This window comes from Strigops habroptila, chromosome 8, assembly GCF_004027225.2.
Source record: "Strigops habroptila isolate Jane chromosome 8, bStrHab1.2.pri, whole genome shotgun sequence".
Classification (NCBI taxonomy): domain Eukaryota; kingdom Metazoa; phylum Chordata; class Aves; order Psittaciformes; family Psittacidae; genus Strigops; species Strigops habroptila.
This window is the reverse complement of record NC_044284.2, coordinates 52,553,123-52,580,318: the sequence shown is the minus strand read 5'-3', so window position 1 is coordinate 52,580,318 and position 27,196 is coordinate 52,553,123. Positions and strand designations below refer to the sequence as shown.

At 40.4% G+C, this 27,196-nt stretch overlaps 1 protein-coding gene across 2 annotated transcripts in view; it reads left to right on the top strand.

Annotated features, from left to right (window-relative positions):
- The window catches only part of TESK2 (testis associated actin remodelling kinase 2), a 114,517-nt gene extending 88,239 nt beyond the window's left edge, over window positions 1–26,278 (top strand). For both annotated transcript variants that reach the window (XM_030496518.1, XM_030496517.1), the window contains exons 5-11: window positions 505–651; window positions 11,079–11,161; window positions 12,852–12,927; window positions 14,512–14,595; window positions 15,717–15,803; window positions 19,261–19,396; window positions 21,360–26,278. In XM_030496518.1, coding sequence (XP_030352378.1) covers window positions 505–651; window positions 11,079–11,161; window positions 12,852–12,927; window positions 14,512–14,595; window positions 15,717–15,803; window positions 19,261–19,396; window positions 21,360–22,372 — 1,626 coding nt within the window. In that variant the 3' untranslated portion in view covers window positions 22,373–26,278. The remainder of the gene's footprint in view (window positions 1–504; window positions 652–11,078; window positions 11,162–12,851; window positions 12,928–14,511; window positions 14,596–15,716; window positions 15,804–19,260; window positions 19,397–21,359) is intronic.
- Window positions 26,279–27,196: the final 918 nt, after the last annotated feature.

The window sequence follows — 27,196 nt, the reverse complement described above, 5'->3', positions numbered from 1 at the left end:
GATACAGCAGTGCAAAAATGTAATTTACTGCAACATGTTGCAATGTTTTCTTTGATGCTGCTTTACTTTAGGGAATTGATATCTGGCAACTTGATCATGCTCATACACCTGGATACTTAGACCTCTCTTTGTTGACTTATTCTGTATGAGAGCCAGCTCTTCATCCTTTTTGACCTTATTTTCCTTGCACTGAAATGAGAGGGTGATACTGTATTATAGGTATTTCTGAAGGGTCCATATAAATACCAGTATTTAAATACCCCAGAGTTAATGCAGTGGTGGCTGTTGCATGCATCTTTAACATAAGTGCTTTGGTACAGCCAGTGAAGGGAGACATTTGTAGACTCTCTTGACCTGCAAACTTTGCGCCTGCCTAGCCCTTGAGGAAAAAAAAAGCTTTTAATGTGTAGCTGAGCTGAGGACACTTGCATAATGATGAATTTTACATTCCTGACAATATATGAAGTTAAATAATTAATTACTAATATTGCTTTGTCTTTTCAGTACATCAACTGTGGTAACCTGGAACAACTATTAGACAGTAACCAGCATCTGCCCTGGACAGTGAGGGTGAAACTGGCATATGACATTGCTATGGGAATCGGCTATCTTCACTATAAAGGCATTTTCCACCGAGACCTTACATCCAAGGTACCATTTATAAAATTCAGGGAACTTTTTAATGAAGTTGTTATAACTGGTTGGTTGGTTCTTTCTCTTCCTTCCAGCAGGGAACTGCTGTTCTATAAGGTGTGATCTAAGACGTTTTGAGAAACAAATTGTCATAGAGTTTATAGGATTAAAACTTTCCTCAAAGTGTGTTGATAGGTGGTATGGAACTGGAGAAATAACTATCCTGAAGGAAGGTCATTCCGTAAATGAGTTCAGATTAGGATTTCTCAGAAAGCAGCTGCAGAGTTTTTTAGTTCTGTATTATGGCTCAGTGAAGTATTTAAATCGCTGGATAATTAAGCATAACAATCTAACACTTGGAAAAGGTTAATCATACAAAGAACCCAAATTGAGGAGGTTACTACAAATGCACTTTAAAATCTCCTTGTTTTCACTTCCCCGTGAATTTCACAAATCATCTTCCGTAAAAAGAGTGACCTTTCATTACTAATTCAGCATTGTGTTGTCCACAATCCTGGTTTATATTTCCTTCCTTTTTAAAGTCAGTAAGATCAAAATCATTTACCTAACATTTTGAGAGTTCAAAATTTCCTCCAGAATGATGTTTCAGTGGCAGAGTTTTCAATGGACATAGATTTTTTTTGCACTGCTTTGGTGACAACTCGTCCGAATTTAGTTGGCTGAAATAGCTAATTCAAGCTCAGCTAGAATACTGACAGAGGAGCACTAAGCTCCCATGAACAAACTGCCCCACTATTCACACTGGGTCTTGCCATCCATTGCAGCCTGAGCTGAGGGCTTTGCTGTCCTGTCTGTCCTGTTGTCTGGAGCTAATGAGCTAGCTTAAGCTCACTAGGGCCTTGCGATGTGAAAGTACTCCAAAACTGTTCTAGGGAGGACTTCATAATGTCACTTCAGTCAATAGCATCTAGCAGAATGTTATCTTAGCCTAAAAGGAACTGTTTTTTAAGATTAGAAACAGCTTTTAAAAACAAAACCACAGCACCATGTGTTTGCAAATGTGAGTGACTACTAGACCTCCATCCCATTTTAGGGTTTTTTTAAAGCTACCTCAGTGCAGTGTTAAACAGATGAAGAATGTGCATTTAGCCAAGGGGAAAAATACTACAACTGGTAGGTGAAAGAAGTATTTCAGTGAAGTCATAAAGTACTTCCTTGGATGTCCTTTTGAGTGAAAAGTGCTGAATTATTCAAGAAAGAATATCAAATTTATGAAAAATGTTCAGACTTGGAGTCATGGCACTTTGACATGATACACTCAGAAAGCTCCATTTCAGTCACCTTGGACCATGCAGATAAGAGATGTGTAAAAATAACTGAAAAGATAACTTGGTGTTCCCCTTTTTTCAGTTCAGGATGTATTTTAGCATAGAGTGGGGAAGTAGAGCTACTGCAGGGAACCAAAGTAACCAAGGAGAACTCTGTGCCTGCAGCATTTATCGTAACACGTGCTGTGATGGCTAGTCATATGAAAATCAATTTCCTGAGGCCTCTGTGAATGCCTTTGTTCACAGCTTTACATAATTGTGTGTAATTCGCCAGAGCTGCCCTACCAATACTTCAGTATTATCTATTGTTGAATGTCAGTTGTTTAGAAATGCACCCGCTGGAGGAGTGCCTGATTTCACTGCAACAGCAACTCATCAGTGGCCACAGGAAGCAGTAAGGATTATTTAAGGCAACAAAGCAAACCCTAAGAATTTACTAATGCCTATGTTATATTTGCATGGTTCTTAGCACTAGAGGTATAGTATCTGTGTGGGATACACTGGAAGCTGTTGGGATAAAAGTTTAAGTCATCAGCTATAGTCTGCTCTTTCCAGCTTCTTGGGGTTTATTTTCCAGTTTCTTTGGGGTTTCTTGGGTTGGTTTGTTTTTTGTTTTTATTTTTTTAAATCTTTTGAGGTGATGTATGCACTGCTTGTTTTGTTTGGGAAGGGAAGTAGATGAAAAAAACTGTCCTTAAATGCCTGGGTACTTAGAAAATATACTTTAAATCCGTTGGGCAAATGACTCTTCTTTTGAGTAAATGTTTGCCCTGCTGGCTGGCTAAGTTTGCTTTGTTCCAAAGCAAAAAGATTAAGATAATAACCATAGCAAAAATCTGCCACTAAAATTTTCAACTCTTGACTGTGGCTTTTGGCTACTGCTTGAGAAGATGGCTTATGTTTTAGCAGGTTTGTACTGGTGGTGGAATGAATTGTCTTCATTCCTACTAGTAAACAGTCAATGTGTGAGCAAGCTGGAGGAAGATGTGATGAGCTCCTTCCTTGGGAGAGAACTTGTGATCTGGGTTGAACAAGGGCAGGTTCAATATTGTGTTATATTGCCCTTCTCTCTTCAGTAAGCTTCAGTAATTGATGTGATGGCTTTATTAAGCAAATGAAGGTGAAGACAAGGGTTTAGTCTGCAAATGTCAGAACAAACATTGAGTTTGCAGGATGGGAGAGTGAGGTATTTTTCTAGGAAACTTGCTGGCCTTGTCTGAACTGTGAACAGAATGAAACTGAGACTTTGTGTGCAGGAATGTCTCCATTCTTTAACTACTACACTTAACACAATAGCCCACTGCAAATTATCCCTTTAATATGAATTTTGCTATAAAAATTATTTGGGATTAATTTAGATCTGTATTTCTGCCTTTTTAATGTTTCTGATAACATCTAATTCCTGCAGCTTCCTGGAGCAAGTGGCATGAATACATAAAGTTTATTCTGTCAGTTATGGCAGCAGAGTTGTTTTGCTCTGACAGTAACATTGTATGTGTCTACGTACTGGCTGCATAAAAACTTAAAGGAGGAAAGGTTCCTGTCCCCTGTGAATCTAAGATTGAAAAATTTTAGTGGTTTCGACAATGAGTATACAGCAGCGTGATCTCTTCCTAATTGCACTGTGTGGAGAGTAGCAAACCAGCACTGATACTGCAGAAAGCTACAGGGGATAACGGCAGAGAACAGTAGATGTAGGTCATTATAGTCGATGTGGCAGCCCAGAGGGGATGTCAGCCCTGACATCCCAGTGGTGCCCTTCCTGCTGCCCTTCTGTCATAGAGAGAGGCAAAGCTTGTTAGAAGAGAGTGTGCTGCCCAGACAGCCGGGACTTACCCATGTTGCAAGCAGCTCAGTCCTTGGGTTGCTGTAGCTGATGAGGCTGATCTGCTGTGATCAAGAGCAACAGCCTAACTTGAATCTGTCAGAAGGAAGAGTGGTCAGATTGGCTGCTTCCAGTCTGCTGATAGTAGGTGTGTGGGCAGAGTGACTTGTATGTTTTGTAAGCCAATAAATGTGGTGTCCTCATTTTCGACTTGTCATAAAGAGATTTACACAGCAATTAAGCCATAGATGGGTTGTGACAACCAGTCTCATTGGCTCATTCCCTGTCCTCTAGCCATATCACTGCAAGCCCTGTGAGTCATTTTTTATTTGGGGCTTATTGTAATGTGCACAAGGAGGATTTGCATCCTGGAATCATGAGTATTTTCTTCATCTTTCAGTGATTCTCAAGGAGATCTGGTTATGAATTTTAACTCCAAAAGTCTTAGTCACAGAAGATACAGTCATTAAAACAGAAATCATAATGTGAAGTGTTTGAAGTGTTTCAACAGTAGCCAAATTGTTGATTGTGATAAAGCTTTTCTTAATCTGACTTGTTTTGCAACTTTCTGCCTGTTGTTACAGTGTTTGAGAAGGCACAGGGAAAAAGTGTCCGGCCTGCAAAAGAATAGAACAAAATCCTTTTGTACTTCACCCCCCAAAACAAATATCTTACTACTACACGGAGAGTTCCTTCAACACCTTATTTACACTGTATTTGCATTGCATTCAAACCTTGCTCTAGAAGCAGTGTTGATTTCCTTGGCAGCTTACACCAGTGACTCCCATAGTATCAGTTAATTTATTCTTACATTATCTCTGAAATAAGGGAGATTGAATAAACGCAGCCTTATCAGAACAGATTAAAAGCAAGAATATTGGTGAATATTTGGTATGTGTTTTAAGGTTTGTTTGGAGTATTTGGCGTTTTACACATGTTTTAAGTTCAAGGCAATGTGCTCACTGACCTCAGAGGCAGTTGGAAGCATTACAGCACCTATAAAACAGTCAAGTTTGACCCCTGGAGGCAGAGAAAACACAAGATTTGCAACAGGCTCGGGAAGATTTTGTTACTGACTTCCTTGTCACAGAATCTTCCTATGATGCTGAGGAAGGCCAGAATCCAGATCCTGAGGCAACACTGCAGTAACCTAAACCACAAGACTGAAGACCTTCATTTCCAGCCCCGGCTTTCTTTTTCATCTCTTCCCAGCCTTTCTTTCACCCTTCTGTTTCTGTGGTAAGAGTGGCCAGAGTCCTGACAATAGTGGTCTAAGGGTTTTATGTACAGCCCCAGTTCATTGTCAGTGTGAATCCACTGAGCGCACTAAAAGATATGGGGGCCAGGTGAAAAACTGTGTGATCGTGTAATTAAGGACTTTACCTTAATATGTATGCCTAAGGGGAAGAATGAAAGTTCTTACAGGAGGTTTTGCATCCTATGTTTTATGCAGTATTTATTTTTTGATGTAGTGTTCGTCGTGTGCAACTTCCCACCAATTAAAAATGATTCTGGAAAAACCAAATGGCATTATGCACTTCATTTGCAGAGTTAGAAGCTTGAGATTCATGGCAGAGGTGCCTGCTGCTTTAGTTAATACAGTAGCTAATACAGGAAGTATTTTTAATTAGTTTTAATTGCTACTTTTAATTATTACTAATACTCATCGCGTGGTTTTGCTATGGAGCAGGAATAGGAAGAGGAACAAGAGAGACTCCTTGTCAGTGAGAAGCAAACATCTAGGAGTCCGATCATATCTACTCTGTGACTATCTGATCCTTTCTGCTAGAGTTCAATGCCAGCCTCTGCTCAGGCTTTTAGTCCTTGTTCTAAGGCTCTTCTTCTTCGCTGCCAGTTCCTACCCCCAACCTCACTGTTCAATCTCCTTGTCTGACTGACTGCAGTTACCCTCTTCCTATTGCTCTTGCTTGGTGCTTTATACAAGCTATCTTTCTGCATTCTGTTTTCTAGCATGTTTAGCCGTTTCTAGCTCTCCCCTTGTTCTGCTGCTCCAGGCTAGCTCTGTTTCACCATCACCACCTGTTTGCTATACCTGCAGTTCTTACATCCTTGTAATAGTTTTTGGGGTTTTTATTCCCCTTATCTCATTAACCCACTTCAAGACCCTGGTCTTGGTCCCTGCCAGCCCCTAGCTTGGACTCCTGCTCTGTCTTGTCACCTTACTCACTTTTTCAAATTCCTCATACAGCATATATCCTGTCCCAGTCTGCTTTTTGGAGGGGTGGTAAAAGGTGCATCTTATACAGAGGTTTAATCATGTTTTAAGTTGAGAACATGCCAAATCTGGTATGATACTATAGGCTAGTATTTTGGGGGCCTTTTTATTTTCATTATTTCAAAATTGGCTAGCAACACATACTCTAAGTTTGTTCTCCAAAGAGCTGAGTTGTCTTTGGTGAATACCCCATTCCCCTGAAACTCACTACCAAAGCTCTTGATGAAAAACAAATAGGCAAACCCCCAAACAGATGTCTTCTAGTTTTACAGAACTGTGTACAATTGAAAGCAAGGTCTTGTAATGAATAGTAGGTTGTGAGCAGTTTTAGGGAACATTGAGAGCTCCATTGATGTTAAAATCTATGAAGAAATTCTAATCTTTGGGCATAGATATATATATTTGGCATATATATACACACATATGCATATATGTGTGTATTCCTGCCAACATCTACTTTCACTTCATGGTAAATGTGTAATGGCTTACCCTTCTTTGATTGAGAGAGGAGTAGTCTCAGTTACTAGGGGACAGAATCATGCATGTAAGCAATTAATGTGGATTAACTGATGTAACACACATACACTGCCTTTGGCCTTGAATGTGACATACCCTGGCTACCTACCTAGTATGCTGTTTGCTTGTTTAACACAAAATAAAACCCAAGCAGTGAACAGAACCTTTGTCTGATGTGTCTCATACTTGCTGCTGTGGTTGTAAGGTCCCCTTTGTGCTAGAGTAAGCTCTAGTCTGGATATTTTGCACTGAGGGTGGGGGGACTTGTGCTGAAACAAATTGCTGTTACAGATGGTTATTTCTAATGATAGTCACAAAACTAAACTTTTACTGGTACTTTGGGACCCAAATGGAGCCTGTCCCTTAAACAAAATGGTTTTAGTTTCAAAAGTGTATCTAGTATTGTAAACTTCCTGTTGTATACATTTAATTGTCAGTAGTGTTTCTCCTAGGGGGATAGCACTTTAAAACCAGCTGATACATCTCAATTGGCGTTTAAGTATTTTAATGCAGCAACAGTCATCAGAGGGTTGCAAATGACAGTAGCATTCCTGCATTTTCTAGAGTGCAATAAAATCTCTGAGGATTTTAGATTGGATGTCATATTGTAAAATAAAATGAAGGGGTTTCTTCATCTAAGCAACTTATTTTTGACTCCAAAACTCTTGAGTCTATTTTCGTTTTTGTTTATGTAAAAGGGAGAGTAGAATATTGCATTTGTCTTAGTAGGATTATGCTGTGCAAAGCAGATGTTAAGCTCCTGAAACTCACAAAGGGGGCTTTATGTTCTTTCACATCTGTCTCTGCATAAACAGCTCTGTTAACTCTTTAGGGCTCATGTACAAAGCTCCTTGCTTCTATTACGAGACTGCCTCAGGAAGGACTGATGGGGTCCCCATTTCGGGGGGGTGGGTGGGAAATCCTTGAGAACCCAACTGAATTCAAATACTGCCCTCTTTGACTGTGTGAGCTGCCAAAAGAAAGAATGTCCCTGTCTGTATAGGTCCAAAGAGAAAGCTTGGGAAGGTTGTCATGTTTTATTGCTTTGCAGCTTACACAAATAGTGCAATAGTAAGTCTAAAGCATTTTCCTAAAGCCCATGTTGTAAAGCTGCTTGGCATTTCATCTCATAGGCAGTTCTCGAGAGGCTCTTTGCACTAGGTAGGAGTTTGAATTCTCGTGTCTCTGTGCCAAAATCCATCAATGAAACTGCTTTATACCAAATTGATGTATTTTCTTGTTTGTGGAAACTGGAAAGTATCACTTTGGCAGAAGAAGCAGTGCAGTATGCTCTATTGTACTTTTCCTACTAAGATACCGCCTTTACCTTACATTTAAAAGCTCTTTTTTACTTTAAGTCTCCAATGAAGCTTTCCCCTTTTTTATCCTGATTTTGTCCTTTTTTTTAATCCCAATTCTTGGCAATAGAATGTGAATGTTTAGAAATTGGAGAATCTCAGCACAGAATGAAGCATTGATATTGGCAAAACTTTGTCTTGAATGAGCAATACAGGCTTGAAAGGTGACATCTGACCATGCTAGTATCCGTAGAAGGGGTTTCCTACTGATTTTGGTAGGAATGGGATCCATCCTTTCTGGGTTCCAGGAAATTGGTGCTTAGCAACATAAAAACTTGCATCAGTTGAATTAAATAAAATTTGTAAGAGCAAGTAGTGATAGGACGAGGGGGAATGGCTTTAAACTGACAGAGGGGAGATTAGATTAGATAGAAGGAAGAAGTTCTTTACTGTGAGGGTGCTGAGGCACTGGAACAGGTTGCCCAGAGAAGCTGTGGCTGCCCCATCCCTGGCAGTGTTCAAGGCCAGGTTGGACGGATCTTGGAGCAACCTGGTCTAGTGGAAGGTGTCCCTGCCCGTGGCGGGGGATTAGATGATCTTTAAGGTCCCTTCCAACCCAAACCAGTTCAGCTTTACTACAGTGAGCATTTGTAGTGATACTGGCATTTTTTTGACTGATGCATGTCACCTGCCCATGGCTGATTTAAGTGTGAATAAAAAAGTCACTCTTGTACATATCCTAGCAAATTTAAATTCACTCTCAGCAATTCTTCGTATGCAGACAAAAGACAACCTTCCACTAAACGAGAGAGAATAGTTTAGCTTCCTTCTTCATGTTATTTAACATTGCGCAGCCCACCATGGCAGGATAATTGATCAGTACTTTATAGCAGAAATGTTGCTCAAGGTTTCTCCCTGCACCACCTTTGGACCCCACAGTGGTGGGGTGTCTGCTCTGTTTGGTTTCTTGAAAGGCCTGCAACTGAAAGGGAGCCTAGCCTTGCTGCAGGTAGCTCCGGCTCATCCGGGAAGGAGCTCAGATCTGTCAGGTAGCATTACTTGGTAGCTAGATTGGATGTGCTATTGGTTTCATTTATGATTTATCCAGGAATAAGCTACTTGTGTAATAGTTCAGTGCTGTACCTGAGAGCTGAGACTGCCTGGGGCTTGGTGGGGGGTGAGATTGTTCATCTTCAGTTAGTGATGTATTGCCGTTGTCTAATGGGATGTGATTGTATAATGGTAAGAAGGTGAAGGAAAATTTGCTGTCAGGATGATGTTGTGTTTAAGCCTCCTTTTGATGTCAAAGCAGCCCATTAAATTATTGCAGATCTCAAGGTCAGTAGAAATGTTTTGATGAAAATGGTTCTTAGCCTGGATTTAAATGTTCCCCTGAAATTTTGGACACCAGGGGTTATTGGAGAATAACCCTAATCCACAAACCCCAGAAGGTAAAATGAACTACTGCAGTCTTGCTACTCAAAATGAACAAAATGTAAATAGTTAAAGCTAACACAAGAGGGAAGTCTAGATTTTAAAACTAGCTCTTTTATGAATCATAGAGGTTTCCTTTAAAAAATGGTGAATTACAAATCATCTTTAATTCAAGAGAAATCTATGGCAGAAAATAACCTGATATTTTGCTGCATAAAATAGTATCAATTTTGTTGATAGTATTTGCAGTGTACGTTCTTGTACACTGCAAAGCCTCTGGTGTCCTCATGGACTTGTTTCTGTGTGGTACACAGTGAAATTCCACTCATCTGAATCATTTGAGTAAGATTTTTCAGAAAAGTTTTATCCTTCTCAGTTTTAAGTCCACTTACAGTGACCAAATGTTTAAACAGAGGCAAGCTGAATGAATGTGCTCTTTGATACAAGACAACAAAGCCCGTAACTGAGAAGCTTTGCTGCTCTTTGGGCAAGCCCAGTTGTTTTAACTTGGTACATGCTTATGAATCCCCAAACTAACTGTACTTACTATACTTGAGTCATGCTAAACAAATAAAACTTTGCTTCTGAGGAGCCTGGCATGTGTTTCAAGAGGCTGGCATTGCATTTTCTTTACATGATGGCAGGAATGGCTTGCTTAACCTTTTAATTGGCAGGAAGAAAACTCACTTCATGGCCTGAGCCACAATCATCTCTGAATAATGTAAACAGTGATGACCTGAACTTGATCTTTTAGACAAGGGACTCTCTTTTCTTGGTAGCTGCATTATGCAGACAAGCTAATGCTCTGGGGTCAGCAAGGGGCTTTTGTGTATCCAAGCACAATAAAGCTAGAAAGTGTTTCCTGCTGTTTAGCTAATTAATGCAGGGTACCACTCTGTAGGAGTCGGCAGTGGTTTTGCTGCCTGTCACTGGTATTGTACTGCCTGCAGAAGGATACAGAGGAAGGCATGTGGTAAGGGAATGAATTCTCTGTCTTTCTGCTCCTATTGCAGGACAGAAGAAGAACTTAGGGAAGTCAGCTCTCGGTTCATTTGGCGAGAAGGGAAAAAAATGTGGTAGTGGAATGGTCAATGCGTATTTCTCATAGTTTTAAATAAGCAACAAAAATAAATGGATAATACCCTGTGTGTGATGTGATGCTGCCAGAACAGAATTATATGTGTGTGTCCTTAAATTGCCCTCCTTCCTGACACTGGAGGGCACATCTGAAAGGAAAAGATGGACAGCTTTTGCCTACTAGACTTTTCCCTTAAATCATGTTTTATGATGTACCATAGAATAAAGAATTTTATTTGAGACTTCAAAAGCACATATAATGTTGTCACATGTATTTTCTGATGAAAATCTACTGCAAAGCAGTGAGTTCCTTTTCAGTAGCTAATGTAGCAAAATATACAAAGGCATTTAGAGTCTGCTCTGATCTCGTATTCTGGTCAGGTGCAGGCAAATTGTAAAGAGAAAATTGAAGGTGTCATAGTGAACCGCATGTATTGCATACTTGAGCAGTAAGGGAGCTAAATCATCTTAATTCTTGCTAGAACCTAACTGGGTACGTGCTGCCTGTGGCTGCCTGCTTTCTCAGCAAGTTTTTAAGTGGATTATTAACTAAGTGTAATGCTGTTTGCAGCATCTTAAGTTTGAGAGACGTGATTGTGCAGGGGGGAGGGTAGGGGAAAAGGGTGGTTGCTTTCAGACAAAAGCTTCTCATAGATGAATGTCTTCCAAACAATATCTTGCAGTTTTGTCCCAGATTAAAAATAAATAAATTGTGTATGGGTTTCATGTCCAGACAATAACTCTTCTGTTTTTTTTGTTTCTTTCCACAGAACTGCTTAATAAAACATGATGAGAACGGATACTCAGCAATAGTGGGAGACTTTGGTTTAGCAGAGAAAATTCCTGATCACAGGTATGTGAACTAATCTAAATACAGTGAGAGTTACAGTGGGATTGCTCTGATGAGCCAGAATCCTGAGGCCATTATTGGGTTGGGATGATTTTGTAATAAATGTCCTCTGTTCATTCCAAACTACTTTAATTGGCTTCTTCCATTTTCATGAACAATATTCAGTGGCATGCCAATATTATTCTCTTTAACCTCTGGGTTAGTTGTTAAGATCCAGGTTTATAACAAAGAGATATTAAATTTACTGTCTAACAGTAGCTCACCATTTTGCTCTCCCTAGGATGAAATTATAATCTTACTCATGTGAGGAATGCACAGGTGACTGTCACCAGCTATTGTCACAATTGGAAATAGTCCTTTTGTCATCCCTTCATTAGGGAGATCAAGGACAAGGATTTCATTGTTCTCTCTGTATATTGACTTGTGTATTTCAGGGTATTCTGGCTGTGAAATATGCTGTCAGATTTTCTTCAGTGTGCTTCTCTGTAAAATAAAAAGCCTTCTAGCTCTTTTGACTGCAAAGAAAACAGTAAAAGAAAACTGTTTAAAAAAACAATTATGCACTGTTTTTAAACTGCACATATCCTCAAGCTGTGTCTTGGGAGGTCTGAAGGCTTGCATTAATGTTGATGAAATATTGATCTAAAAGCTTAACAAAGTAGACATCTTAATTTCCAAACTACCGCTAAGTACAGCCAGTGTGTGCCTTGTACACTCACATGGAATCTCTGCCATTTGAAGTGCTGATAGCTTCAGCTGTATTTGTACAAACCCATCACAAAATCAGGAAGGCACCACAGGTGCCTTAAGGTGTTCTTAATAACCAGTTTTGAGATGTCCTGAAAACAGAGAGTATCGTAATAGCTAAAGTTGAGGTAGCTTGATACTAAAACAAACAACGTAATAGAGTTGTTAGCCGCCATTTTGGTTTGATGTCAGTCTTACCTCTGTTTGCAAATGCAGTTTGTTGTTACCAGTTTGCTGGCTTGCAAGCTGTGCTATTTTGAGGCCTTCAGAGGCCTTTTGTTTGTTTTTTTCTTCCTTCAAGGTCAGCTGGGTGGCAAGCTGGAGGCTTTCTTAAGGCTGTAGTATTCAGCCATATGGAAACACTGCAAATTTTTCAAATCTGCTCTATCCTGATTACTTTTAATTTTTCCCTGTTAAAGGGTTCATCTGGTCAATCTTGACTTCTTATTAAAAATGCAGTTTGCAAGCAGGCTGTGCTGTATACTTTCAGAACTGCTTATCGGTATACATGTAGGGATGAATACCTGCATGTCTTGCTGCATGAATGGACAACTTGACATCTAGCCTGAAACTGATTTCCACAAACCTTTCTATGTATATATGAAGGAGCCATCTCTGCTAAGAGTTTGGAACCAAACTATTGAACAGCCATGACCTTAAAATAATTTGGTTTTTTAAAGTGGTCAGCCACTTATAAACTGGAAATAAGAGTAACTCATTGAAGCTTTCTTTTTCTTTCACATTCTCCTCCTGCTATTGCATGACTCCAGTAGGAAACCAGTGTAAAATACAGTATGTTATAGAACCCACTTGTATCGACTTCCCTCTAGTGAAAGTTTCTGCATATACTTGGAATTATGTGAAAGTTAGTAGCATGCCTGAGCATTTAATGAATGGTGGTTCTCTCCCTCCTCCCTTTCCCCCTATCTATCCCATATCTATATAGTGAGAAGTTACCAGTGGTGGGTTCACCCTTTTGGATGGCACCAGAAGTTCTCAGAGATGAACCTTACAATGAAAAGGTAGGTACATGATATAAATGGACTTCAGTTGTCAGATGTTTCTCTTCAGTAGCTATATACAAGATTTAAAGTTTCCATACTACTAGGATTATTGTTATTTTCATTTGTGCCATTTCCATACTCAGGCCATTCAGACTAAGAGAGAGTGTAGTTGAATAGCTACTATTTTAAATTCATGGTGTGGATTCTTATATGGAAATAGAGTTACCTTTAGCATAATTAACTGTTATGCTACTTCCATTCTGAAACAGCCCACATGCAGAAATATGGTAATGGCTTGCTGACCTAACACAACAAGTCTCATGAGAAACATAATGAGGTTGCTTCCCTAACCATACATTAGTGAAATCTGGGTAGAAGTAAAAGGTCTGTATGGAAACTTTTACAATTACATTATTAAAAAATAAATAAAAATAAATCAACATTTCTCAAGGTAAGATACCTTTAAAAATGTTCTCCAAGGGTATTTCTAAATTTTCCTATTTGTGGCATTGGAAAATGTTTCTTTTGGAGGAGGATCAGATCACACTGGATTTTAGAAATAGCATTTTCAATCAAGCTCTTCTTTACACAGGATTTTCTCACAGCTTTTCTGTGTGAAAACCCACATCCTGTACCTTTTTATAGCTAGTAGTCAATCTGTTTAATTGGTGGTACTTTTAACTTGCAGGAAAGCAGTAGCTAAATTAGTAATGAATGTAATAATTAGCATTTCAAAGCTTTTCTAACAGTTCCAATTGACCTAAATTAATAATAAAGTACCCAAATCCATGGTGCCACATTCCTCACTAACCCTAGGGTGTGGAGGATTAAAGAGGAAGCGGGTCTCACACCTCATCAGCATAAAAGATGACATAAGCCTGCCTGATATGTGAGGGATGAGGGATGCTGGCTTCTGCTCTGTAGACTTGTATTCCATGTTTTCCTAAATTTTATTACATGATAAATTCGGGTGGGTGGAAATCTGAGGAACTGTGCAGCTCCAGGGGTAGTCAGATAAGGGATTACTAAGCGTCATGGAAATTTCAATGGAAATCGATGCTGGTGTGCAGTGTTACTAGATATCTCAAGCTTTGAGAAAGACACTGTTTTCTCCAGAGGTACTGAACTGGGAGAAAAGTTTTTCTTAAAAACATTATTCTGCATTAATATTCTGGATAAGCTGTGATCCGGTGTATTCTAAACCCATCTTTCTAACCACAGTGATATAGAGGCATGTCATGTTTTTGCTATGTTTTTAATTACTCCCATCTGTAAGACATCAAATGCAACTGCACCATTCTTTATGCAAAGAAGGATTTTTTTTTTTTTTTTTTTTTTAATTAAGAATGGTTTGGTGGGGTTTTTTTTTCTTGAAAGAGTTATAGAGTTATTGCTGTTTGTGCAATAAGAATGCTTTACTGTGAGCATGTGTTTCTTCGCATAGAAAATGTTCACTGTAATGCAGTTGCTTAGTGTTGTAAGGCTGTGGTGTTGGTTTAGTTGTTTCATGATAACCATTTGGGGTAAAGAGAAACTCAGTGGCAGATAAGAACGCTGAGTATTCAGAGCTGAACCATGTGCCTATATTTTTTCCTCTCTCAGGCGGATGTGTTCTCCTATGGTATAATTCTTTGTGAGATTATAGCAAGAATACAGGCAGATCCAGACTATCTCCCTCGCACAGAGGTAAGTGGTTACGTTTATAACATCAGTGGGAAGTGGTAAGTATGCCATGATAATGGCTGGCCTTTAGAACTTCTGGCCCTGCTGCCAAAGATATGATGAATAGGTGTTACATTAAAAATAGCCTGTAAAAGGCTTTTGTTCTTCTGTGCTGTTATTGTAAGAAGCTCCACTGAAGACACTCACAGAGACTTTGTCCAGCTGCAGTCCTCATGGGAAATCCTTTCTGTCCCTAACTGGCAGAACACTGAAAGCATTGCAGTGCAAACTCTTCCTTTTGTAGAGTGCTAGCTCATGTAGACTTCTTGCCAGTTTTGGAGCAGAGCACTTTTGGCACGCTGCATGCACTAAGCAGCTCCTCCTTGTGAAAGGGGCAGGAGCTATGCTAGCAGCAGCTAAAATAAGATCCCCCTTGTTTTTGCATAGACTGTGCTAAGCACCATGGATCTGAGCTAGAATCAACAAATCAAGTGAGATATTTCTTTCTTCAGTTGCCTTTTGGTTGAGTCCCATCTGCAGGGCAGCTTTTGGCCCTGTGTGTGGGGGTCTTCCAAATTGTCTCTCCCCCTTGGGTTCTGAAAATGCAAAATTGCTTAGGTCTTCAACTGCAGTAAGTAACAGATACTTTTGTTTCCCTGCCCTTCAGATTTTATAGTGCATTTAAGAAACTGGATAATTTGTATTACCAGTCTAACATCCACTGAAAAATTAACTCTTTTAACTGATAAATTTTAATCATAGCAAAGCCTGTGGTTTTATAGCAGGCTTTTAATTTGCACTGTGAAAGTCACCAGGGTGAAACACCATAATATAAGATGTTGCCAGTGTGGATCTGGAAGCAATATTTCAACTGCAATGGATTGCAGTTGTGTCCAGGAAGAAGAATGGGCTTTGAAGTCAGTTCATTCTCTAACAGGTACCTTGTATAATGTAATCCCCATTGGGAATGCTGCAATTTGGAATGTGCATGAAGTTTTATCAAAATACTCTGTATATAGCTGCTGAGAGATGGTGTTCGTGGTTATTCCTGATAACACTTCATATATGACCCACGGAAAAGAAGATGCTTTGGGCCAGATAGCAGACCTCACTTATATCTCTATGCTGTGTTCTTGTTTATACAGAATTTTGGATTAGATTATGATGCCTTCCAGCACATGGTGGGAGACTGTCCTCCTGACTTCCTCCAGCTGGCCTTCAACTGCTGTAACGTGAGTATCTTGCTTGAAAGGGAGAGGCCAAAACTGCAGTTCTCTAAATCCCTCTGGTTTTTGAAGATAGAGCTTAAAGCATTTACAGAAGAGACTTGAAAAGCCTACCTATAAAAGCATACATTCTGATAACCCAGAAAGTACCCTACAGTTTTTATAACCGTTTCCTTGCAAAAAAAGTCTAACTTGTGTTTTTGCAATTCTGTGTTCTGTCATGCCAAACAAACAGGTCTGGCACACTGAACAGCTTCTTGCAGGCTGCTCAGACTGATCATAACCAGTTGTATGCTATTGACACTGGCTGGCCCTCGGGCTGACAAAAATCCAGCTGTTATTGTGAACAGACCTATTGAGCTATGAAGAAAGAATTCTCAGTTGTTCTCACAAACAGAGGAGACAAATCAAGAGCAGGCACTAAACTACTTTAAAGTCTCTATATGCTGCCTTTTTGGAAAGTGGGATAAACCTCCAAATCCCTAGCCTGTGTTCCAAAAAAGCAAACTTGGACCCAAATGATTGAATATCAATAAGGCTATAGGCAATATGCTGTATCGAGTAAATATTCTGCTCATTATTCTAGTAAAATGACGATACAGTGCTGGATGCCTTCATGGCTCCTCAGTGTGAAAATTCCAAGGAAGTAGATCTCTTTTGTGCGTTATCCCATAATAAAGGTTGTTAGTGCCTTTGTATAGTAAACCAGTTTATATGAAGTAAGAGAACCTGAGCTTCCACCAGATTCAGCTGAGGTTGGGAATGTCCAGTTTGCACAACTTAGGTTGAGGCAACTTCTAAAAATTTTACTGAACAAAACTTTGACCAGGGCTCCACAATGGGACCATGCTAGAGCCAATACCTGCACTGTGTGCTTTTGTAAGGAAAGCCTCATCTCTCTTATTTTTGTCTTGAGCTCTCTCTTTACTTTGTATCAGTACAAATGCACATGCTCAAGGGGAGAAGAGTATAAAGGTAAGGATGTGAGCAGGTGGGGGTGACTGCCACTCTTGACACAAGATAGCATAATTTAATTCTAAAAAATGTTTGTGGAACTTATTCTAGACAAGCTACTTCACTCCTCTGATTTCACCTTCTTCACTCCTCTGATTTCACCTTAGTGCAGTGGAGCTTGCTTCATCAGGACAGTGGTACATGTGACTCATGTTTGTGAAGTGTTTTGACTACGTAAGCGCTAAAGGGTTTGGCTAGAGGTAGGATTTGACTTTGGAAATGTCAACTCCCACCTGCAGACTCCAGAAATCGTACTGCATCCACGCACATGGTGCATGATTCAAAGCAGTTTTTCAGCACAGGTGAAATTCAGAGTAAAACTATTCATGAAGAAAGGGCAAGTGACTGATCTTATATTCTCACGTAAGAATTTGGTGTGTTCAGAGAAAACATTTTTTTCTCTGACTAATTATTGTCAACTGCTGCTCCTGTATAATAAACATCCCTTCCCTGAACTGAAAGTGGAAATTACTGTCTTGTGATCAAGCCATTAATATGCTGATTTCAGTGGGGGGCATGCTATAATTCACTCACTGCTTATGTAATAGGAGGAAAAAGGTAGTGAACTGATAAAGCTTTCTTATACCTGCCTAAGCGTGCTTCAGTAATAGGTGATCTGTGTGATAATTTGCTCTTAGAAATGGATGTTTATATAGCTTTTTATTATTTGATAGGTCAACAAAGTGTAAACTGTATAGCTCAGCTGATTAGCTGAACTAATGTGCAAAGCCTTGGGGGTTAAGGGCAGCCTAAGAAAACCAGTAAAAACTGACATGTATGAGTAGTGGATTAAAATTTCTTCAATTTACTATTATAGAGTGTTTGGGTACATGCAGGGAAGTCAAAACTTAAGGCTGCCTAACAACTATAAGCTTACTTGTGTGAACGCTTATAAACTTAATCATGTATCATCATGCAAAAAGCTTACCAGCATAAGCTGAGCTGTGGGCAACTGCTGCCTTGAGGAAAAACCTTCTATTCCATTTGAGCAGAATCTGGACTGCTCAGGGATGGAAGAGGCAAATGTTCCTTTTCCATTGCTTCTGTTGTCCTGGATCTTACCTAGACAAATTAAAATAGCCAGAGAACTCTTCTTTCTTCTGTAGCTTGAAACAACTCCCTAAGCTTCTCAAATTAGTAAATTTGCCAGAGTAAAGAGTGTGTGTTTTCGTGTTGCCCTTGCCCTACTCTTTCAGTGAAATAGGGAAAGCAGAAAAAGATGTTTTCCTATGCTAGGAAATTCCAGCTACTGCATTAGAACAACTTTCTTGCTGATCTTGAGCTTTTCAAGTATGGTTTGTTTGTTTTTTATTACTGTGTATATGAATTCTTAGCCCTTTACCCTGTGTTGCCAGAAGGTGTTCTGGCATTGCTGATCATACCAGTTGTCTTCAGAAAAATCCGTCTTGTAGGACCTGCAAGGCAGTATCGGGGAGGTCTTTAGGGTTTGCTGTGTACAAAGCACCACTGTTCCCTTTGTACTCGAGGTGAGATCTGTCTGGGCTTGTTCGCTCTGAAAAAGCCTTTGGAGCGCTGGAAACAGAAATCAGCTTAAGCAGAATCTTTTTTAATAGTGTAATGAGGTTAGCTTTCAGCTGCTGAATTAGACATTGCTACCTACAGTAGTTAAACCTGTAACATACATACAATGTTCAAAATGAAGAAATACCTTCTAAGTTACTACTTGCATTGAGCTGCTTGCCTTCTATAATTTTAGGGTTGGACTTGGTTTAGAGATCTGTTCCTACTAGGGTGAATAAATAAATACATACTGATAAATACAAATGGAATGGATACTGATGGCTGGGGGGGATATTTTACTTTGGCAAAGATGGATTTCTTCCTATTGTATGATTTTCTCAATTGATATAACTATTCTTGCTCTCCACAAGACAGACTAGTACACCGAGTAAGGTTCATTAACAGATGGAAAGATGCAACATTTTAAACTTCAAAATCAGCAATGCTGTTTAGGTGGGTTTTAATTAAAGCCACAAGAAGATGATGGTAGAATCACAAACTTTTAAGGAATGACATAGCCAAGTTGCTCTGTTTAATCCTTTTGAAATAATGTTGATATATAATCTCTGACTGATAACTTGGGAGTCCAGAAAGAAATCCTTTAACTATGAAAGCTTTTTCAAACAAACAAACCAACAAACCAACCCCCCTTGCAAGCCCTGAATCTAACAGCTTCCCACCTTTTCAATTTAAAATGCATCTTCTTCATGGAATGTTTACAACTTGATCACAAAATGAGAGAGTTTAAACTAGGGTAGAATACTACTTTTCCCCTACTTTATTTATTTCTTTTGCAATGTCAACACACTTCTTAAAACAGTCTTGAATTTCCTCAGTTCCTTCAGATTATCCCTCTGTCTGTCCACTGTGTAAGTAGAATAGCCTGGACAAACCCACATGAACTCTTTTGATTTGTGTACATTCACAGATGGATCCAAAGTTGCGTCCTTCATTCTCTGATATTGTCAAAACACTGGAGGGTATTTTAAACCGCCTGAGAAATGAGGACACGGAGAGAGAGAGAAAGTTTTTGAACCTTGACAACAGTGAAAGAAAACCCAAAGGTAAGTGTCTGTACTGTACAAACGTTGCTGCAGGCAATGAACACTGGTTCATATTTGAAAACTGGGATTTTGGCTATATATGGTATTATTTACAGCTTGTGAATGATTTTACTCAAAGCCTGAAAATTTTTCTGGAACAATGCTATATTATTTGCACTGCAGAGTGTCCTTTGGGTAAAACAAACAGCTGTTTCTTAAAGTGCCTCATAAGATTCTGCCCACAAGCTCTTGAGGGGAAAATCAGAATTCATTTGGGAATGGTTTTGTAAGCTGGTAATAGTACATGAAAATTCATCAACTTTTGCTTTGCCCCTGCCATACTCAGTGCATATACATAATTTCTTTGTTACATGTAACTCTTAGATGCTTCTTAACTTCCTTCAGGAGGAAGAGCAGAGAAGAGGCAAAGGTACTATAAAGTACCTAGACTGGGGAAAAGATTAATCCCAGATCTGCTTGGGAAAGCTGCCCATGAAGGGGTTTCTCTGAAGCTGCCTAGTGCCACCTGGTGCTGGGAGCAAACTGCAAGCAGTTCTTGGAGGCAGGGGCATGTTCTGACTTGGGTATCTTTTATGTTAGTAGACTTATGGCATTGGAAACTTAGAGTATGATAAAAATAATTTCTCATCTTGTGTATGTATAATTATGCAATATATCTATACGTATCTGTCTATCTGTAATATGGTTATAGATTGAAAGAAGTTCTGTATTTCAAACTACATGGATTGCATACATGTAGTAGTTCTCCCACACCTGGAAAGCATCTAAAAGAGGTGTGAGTTAAAAAGGAAGTATTTTTTTGTTGTTTTGGGGGTTTTCTGGCTTGTTTTTTCTTTTTTATTTTCATTTTCCTGGCATTCTCCCTTTGGAATACATGTCAAATGTGCATCTTCTCGGAGAAGTGTTACATGCTGTACTTTGACTTGCATAGTCTTTCCTCGGTGGAGTGACTACAGTCTAAACCGTGGCAGTGTTTAAAAGGAAAAGTGGAAATATGTATGTGCTTGTTCTGCAAATAGTAATCAAAAGGATGTATCACTTCTTTATATCCACTTGTTTTTGCTCTACCACAGCTCCTCAGAGACACCTGGAAAGCCAGTGGCAGATGCATGTTTCAAACACCCAAGGAGGTAGCATCTTGTCCTAAACAACTGCAATTTTTCAATCCTGTTCTAGTGATACAGCATTTATTTTGGTCTTAGACTTTTCCCATCAGGGTGAAAAAGTCCCAGTTCCTTTGGCAACCATGTTTTGTATTTGTTCTCTTTCATGGTCAGTATCATCAACAGATCTCGGGCAAGGAAGCCATCCTGGAAGCCAGGATGGTAAATCTAGAAACATGCAAATTGTTCTTCTCCAAGACCACCCTGTGCTCTCTCTGCTGTGTCAGTGTACTGGCAGTGAGGAGGTTTCAAAGGGCCCTGAAGTACAGGGTTTGGAGAGAAGAGGGAAAGTCGTCTTCATTCCTACCATATTTTTGTGTGGTTTCCTTTCCTCTGTTTTTTCTGAAGACAATAGGTCTTGCGAAATTAGCATCCCCCATAACGTGGGTATCAAATTTGATCACAAAATGAAAAGAAGCAGCCCAGTTTTAGTGCCTAGGGAAGTAAGATGGCATTAACTGAATTTGCATTTCCTCAAGTCTTCAAGATGACTTTTAATAAGCCTGAGGCATGAGAAAAGAGGAGAGAATATTTTAAATGTAGTTTTGACTGCCTTACATTTAAAAGCTGTGACAGGGCAAATCTCCATGTTTGAAACCAGTAATACATTGAGGAGAAGAGAATGGTGTACTTTGTGCAGGAACTTGTAAGGAATGAGCAGACATGTGCTTATGAAAGATACTTTGGAACATCAAAAATGCAGCTTTTTTCTTTACAGCTGTCATGAAGGATCTGTGAGGGAGCAGACATGCAGGTATATAGCTCCTTTAAGCTAAGAGTATTTCTCTTCTTCTACTCAGGGTCAATTGAAAAAGGACCAGGAGTAAAACGTTTGAGTTCCCTGGATGATAAGATCCCACCGAAGTCACCCCGTCCACGTCGGAATATCTGGTTGTCACGCAGCCAGTCGGATATCTTCTCCCGCAAGCCTTCCAGGAAGATCAATGTGCAGGACCCCTACTATACCCCTAACAAAGGGTTAGGCCGGAAAGTGAATCCCTTCAGTGCCCGGGAGGACCTCAAAGGAGGGAAGATCAAGTTCTTTGACATGCCAAGCAAGTCGGTGATTTCCCTCGTGTTTGACTTACATTCTCCAGAGGCAGGTGGGAGCCTGAAAGCCAGCCAGTCCCAGTTCCGGCAGGCCTATAGCACAGACGGGCAAGAATCCTCCCTTCTTCCTGGGAGGAGATGCAGATCACTTCCGCTCTCTCCTGAACTGCCACACAAGGAATATGGACTGTTTGGGGGGCTGTCTTCAACTGTCAGCAGATGTGACCCAATCCAGCTGGGTGCAGAGGTTCGGCAAAAACTCCTCAGTAGCAGTAAATATGGTGTGTCAGAGATTCCCCCCTTTCAAGCCAAGCCTCACAGGTCAGGATTTCTTCCTGTACCAGGACAAGAGGAGGATATGGACTGTTCAGATGGGCCAGTGGCCCAGGAGGAGAATGGGTTTTGCCGTGTTGAGAACGCATGTGGAGATCCAGCATGTAATCAGCCATTAGTGCTGGCCCAGCCTGAGCCGCTATCTTACAAAAAGCTCCCAGTTGAGAATTCAGTGAACTCTGAGGCACATGGCTCCTCACAAGTGTTTGCAGGTTGTGTCCCTTCTGAAGAGATGGAGGTGGAAGATGACGTGCTGAAAAATACTCTGCTAGAATCTACAAAGCCTCTCTTCAGTGTTAGTCCTTCCACTGAACCAAAGAGAGAGGCATGGCCCTTCAGGGAGCAGGATGGGGACAGTCCTGCCCTGTTGTCTCAGACATCCTCCAACATCTCAGCAAGTGGCAGCACACAGTCAGCTTGTGATATATGAAGAGAGGGCTCAAACTGAACGTGTCCTTGAGGGAACAGTTGTTCCCAGTCACTTAAACTTTTGTTTTTCTGTAGTGCTGGGCTTCACATTTGAAAGAGACTCAGCAGATGGTAGAAACTGGCTGTCAAACAGATAGCTGCAGATAGTGTCTGGAGAGACTGATTATTTTAACTTTATTTCAAATTGTGCTTATTTCCCTTCCCTGATTTGCACTAGGAGGGGGAACTACTCAAGCCAGAATGGCCATGTGGGCTCCACAGTCCTTCCAAGAGGCAGCAGCCAGAGCAGGCACCGTGTAAGCAGTTTTACCTGGATTCCAGCATGGAGCATTTCAAGGCCTTAAGCTCCATGTTGGGTAGGAAGTTTTTCCCTCTTCTTCTGACTGACCCCCTGCTTTTAGAGCAGATATCTACTCTATCCCTGCAGATCTTGTATTAACATTCTGCAGCAATGCATGTGAGTCAGAGCCTGTGTTTTAGAAACAGGCACAGAGATCTTTCAGAGCTATGTGGAGCAGATAGGAATGCTCTCTGGTCACAGAGATGCTGTGAATGCTGTTGCAGTGTTAAACAAGCTCTTCTTTCAAAAGCAGCAAACCCCAAACCCCTCATGCTGGTTGCAATCTGCAGGCTGAGTCACATGACAAGTACTTTGTGATTGATAAGAAGAATCTTTTCCCTGGCATTTCATTTTCCCTTGGGATTTGGTAGTGATGTGTGTATGTTAGTGCAGGGAAGCAGGATGTGGTAAGCACCGCTATCTTCCTTGTACAGCTCTTCATGTATCTCAACCCAAATGTGGAGGAAGATTTGCCCAGGGCACAAAAGGAGAGCCATGTTCCAGACATTGTCATTTCTGGGCATCTGGAGAAAAAGTCCCTGAAAGTACCAGTTGTACAGAGCTTTTGGGTGTGGGCTCTTGCCTCTGAAGAGCTGAAAGGACATCATGATCTGTTTCTGCAGAATAGTTAGTTAAATAGAGTATCTACATCACAGTTGACTATTACCACAAAACTGGAAGGGTCACATTCACCTCCCCCTCAGGTACGACATCCCATCTCATTGATAATATCACTGCAGTAATGAAGGCTCCTTATTTAAAACCAGATTGCTTGAAAGAGGACAGGAATCCCCTGCTCAGCCAGCAGTGTTGCAGCCACACAAGTGCTCTTGGAGAGGATAGACAGTAGACTCTCAGAGGGGTTTTGAATTGTCAAACTGAAGAAAATTAGCTTGTCCCAAGTTAACCTTTTTTTAATCCTACAGAAAGAAGCTGTTGTCTTCATTGGCTTCTCCTGTCACTGAATAGGATGATCCTTTTTAATTTTTTTACCTTCTTTTTCTTCCCTCCACCAGCAGGTACATGTGAAAGCAGCAGCAGCATAAGCTTTAATGCTGCTTGCTGGAACCAGCATCAGAGATACCCGCTCTGGGATGCGATGTATGAGAAGGCTTGGTCTGTGGTGTTGTTTGTGCAGCATCCTGCCCTTTTATACTATCATTGTCCTAACAAGATGGACTTTGTTAATTATTGTTTTTTTAACCTATATTACTATCATTCCTAACTGAGGTATGCATTGCATGCCTGCTGAGCAGATGGTGATGCAGTGGAGCCCAGAATTTCACCCAGGTAGCCTGTTACACTCTCTTCCTGCTCACTTGTAAGGATGGAAAATGTAAGCTAGTCTCTGATGGAAGCAAGACTATTCCTACTCTTCCTACCTTGAAGATGGAGAAAGCCTTAGTTCTTTATTGGCCGAGTTGCTTATCTTCCCAGAGGTGCAGGTAACTATTCTGAGTTATGACTTCCTCTTGTGAAGTACGTGTTAACCTGAGCAGCAGTTATCCCTTGGCAGTGGCTGCAAAGAACTAAATGAGAAACCCAGGGTTGCTGAGTTACTCAGCACAGGCTATGCCAGATTAGGCAGCTGTGAGCAGTGTGAAAGAGAAAATGCCTGTGCTTTCCAACATCACCCCTTTTGGCCCACACCTCTCTGCCTCTTGAAGGTGCTGATCTGTAGAGTAGTCTGTCTTGTGTATCCTGTCTGCAGAGTGCAGAACAGCTGGTATGGCTGGCACTGTGTGTGTCTAACTTCCTTTGAGGACAGGGAAACAGTCAGCAGAACTCAAATTGCCAGCTAGTAGCCTCCCTGGTGCCTGCTTTTTATTTTTACTTTTTTTTTTTCTTTTTCTCCTCTTTTTATCTTTTACACAATTGTAATCTTTCAGGAGGGAAACCGTCAGCACCAGCTTCTGTTGTCACAAAATGCATTTTAGGTGTGTGACTTCAGACAACCAAGCAATAATAAGGAATAGTTTACTTCTGGATCACCAGGCTGCGAGGAAGCTGTCCAGCACGTTACAACTGCCTGTGGCCTCATTGGAGAGCACACACACGCTCTGGCTGCTCTGTGGCTTGCATTAGCCCTGGTTGTCAGCACTGACAGCTCATCGTGAAGCACATTGCCCTCTCTTGACACTGACTGCAAAGCTTATGCAGTCAGGCTTGGGGTACCTCTGTGGCACCCATCACAGTGACCTCATCTGTTTTCTTACACCGGAGTCTCTTAAAATGTTTCCCTGCCCTGAACAGGTCTCTTACAAAGCAGCATGGCTAACACTTTATTTTCTTAAGTGTCCACTCTAAGCACAGCCAGCTGACATGTACGGGGCACATCTATCAACTTCTCTAGCTCTTTGTACTGAGGTGGATGTCAGAAACATCAAGGAATAGCAGCTCAGGCCTTTCCTGGATTCTTGGTCTGCATGGGAAAAGAGGCTTGTGTATGAAACTGGAGTAAAAGGCCATTTAGAACTAGCTAAGTGCTCGCTAAACCCCAGTGTTTCCAAGGGTCTGGATGCAGTTGGCACCCACTACATCTCACCCTTGGGTGGTATAAAGCTGAATCTAGGTTGCACCTAGTAACTACTCGTAGGTTTTCTGCCTGAGGGTGCTTTTCTACAGGGGGCCATTTTCTGACAGCTACTGCTGAACATGAATATAAACGTGGTCAGCAAACTCCTTGTTTTATAGTGATGTAACAAGTTTTATTGTGATTGGATTTTATCATGATTTCTGACTTTCTTATAGGAGCGGTTCTTGCTCTTTTAAAACACTTTCTACACATTGCTAGGTTCCCTGAAGAGATCAAAGATGTTTTTAATTCACTTTAAATCTTTCTATATTGAATTCATTTAAATGTCTGTTATAAGCTATTTTTGTGGTGGTTGCAGGTTGATCAAATGCAACTGAGAAAATGCATGTGAATTGCTGCCCCTCTAAAGCAGTGCAGACAAGGGGCTGTAGTAGACTTGTTGGGGAGGTATTGATGTATTATGTGTAACAGAACATTGGTATTTTTTGCCAGTACAACTAAAGACACTTGAATAATTCCTGTTTGCACTTAATGCTATTGTTTATATTGCATGTCACTACATTTCTATGCAAAACAAATAACCTTTTTTTTTTTTTTTGGGAGGAGGGGCAGCCAGATATTTGATTAAGTATAAAGATCTTTGCGAGATGATCTATTTTCGTATTTATGAAGGAGTTTTACGTCTTAATATTTTGCAGTCTGTAAATAGCTCAACTTGTAATTAAAGGCTTAGGAAGAAGTTTGTAGCCTGTGTATAATAGTAAGTTAACACTGCCAGAAAAAGAATCTTTGCAAAACAACTTTTCTAATATTGCGGATATTTATGAATATGTAAAGAAAGCACGTCTTGTTTTTATGTTGATTGACCTTTTGACTTTTTTGAACTCTAGAAATGGTGTATGTTTCATTGGAACTGCAATAAGAAGTAACCAAAGATGAATCCAGTTAAATATTTTCATAATTTTTTTCTTGGTCAGGTTTTGTAAACTTTCCCAACTTGCTTTCAAAATAAAAATGAAATCAAGGCCTGAGTCTTGTGATTGACATGACAACAACTCTAGGTTAAAAATACTTACTTAAGCTATGAATGACATTAATACCTGGCTTGAGATTGTATTCGCTATTGCTCAGTGCTGAATTATAAACAAGGAAAACTGTCATCCTTAGTGTTGGTTCTCTCCTGCATCTTACTGTAGTGTTACACTATTAAATCCATGAGACTCGAGGCCTTTTATTTTTCCCCTGCTCTGTATTGTAGCACTCTTCAGAGTGGGCCATAGCTTGTGACCTACAAGACAAGATGGATTTTTGACAGCACTCAACGTGCAGGGAGCTTTCCATTGTGGCTACTCTGTTCTAGCCCTAAATAGCTTCAGCAGCACAGGGAGCTGTGCCGTTTAAGACCATGTCTGGCTTTTAAGTCCCACTGCATCTCCCCTTTCTTAAGATGTTTGAAGACTGCCTGTGGCTTGGTTCTGTGTGCAGTTGCCCTGCACTAGAACCAGCTGGCCCATAGAAGCAAAGGTCTTGTCTACATATGCTGTAACCAAGACTAAGGTGAAGGACAGCTATGAAGTAGAACGGCTCTCCCAGGTGCGTGTTCCAAACCAACCGTGTCTCTTTTTTTAAAAGACAATACTTTTTTTTTCCCTTCCTGACTTCTGTAGAAAGATAAGAAATAATTATAAGGGTTACAGGGAGTTACCCTACCAGCAGGGACTGAAAGCAGTAACACCTGACTGAGCATACATTTTTATGAATGCTCTGCCTGAAGAATTAGCCTGCTTTCATCTGGCAGAAGCATGACATCTTCCTCCAGTGACTGTTTATAGCATTCCTGTCATGCTGGTTGTATGAGTCAACAGCTTGGAGCTTTCAGCTGTGTTTCTGCAGGTAAGACTTTGACCTTTAGCACATGCTCATTTTGAAAAGGTCTGTCCCACCCTAAG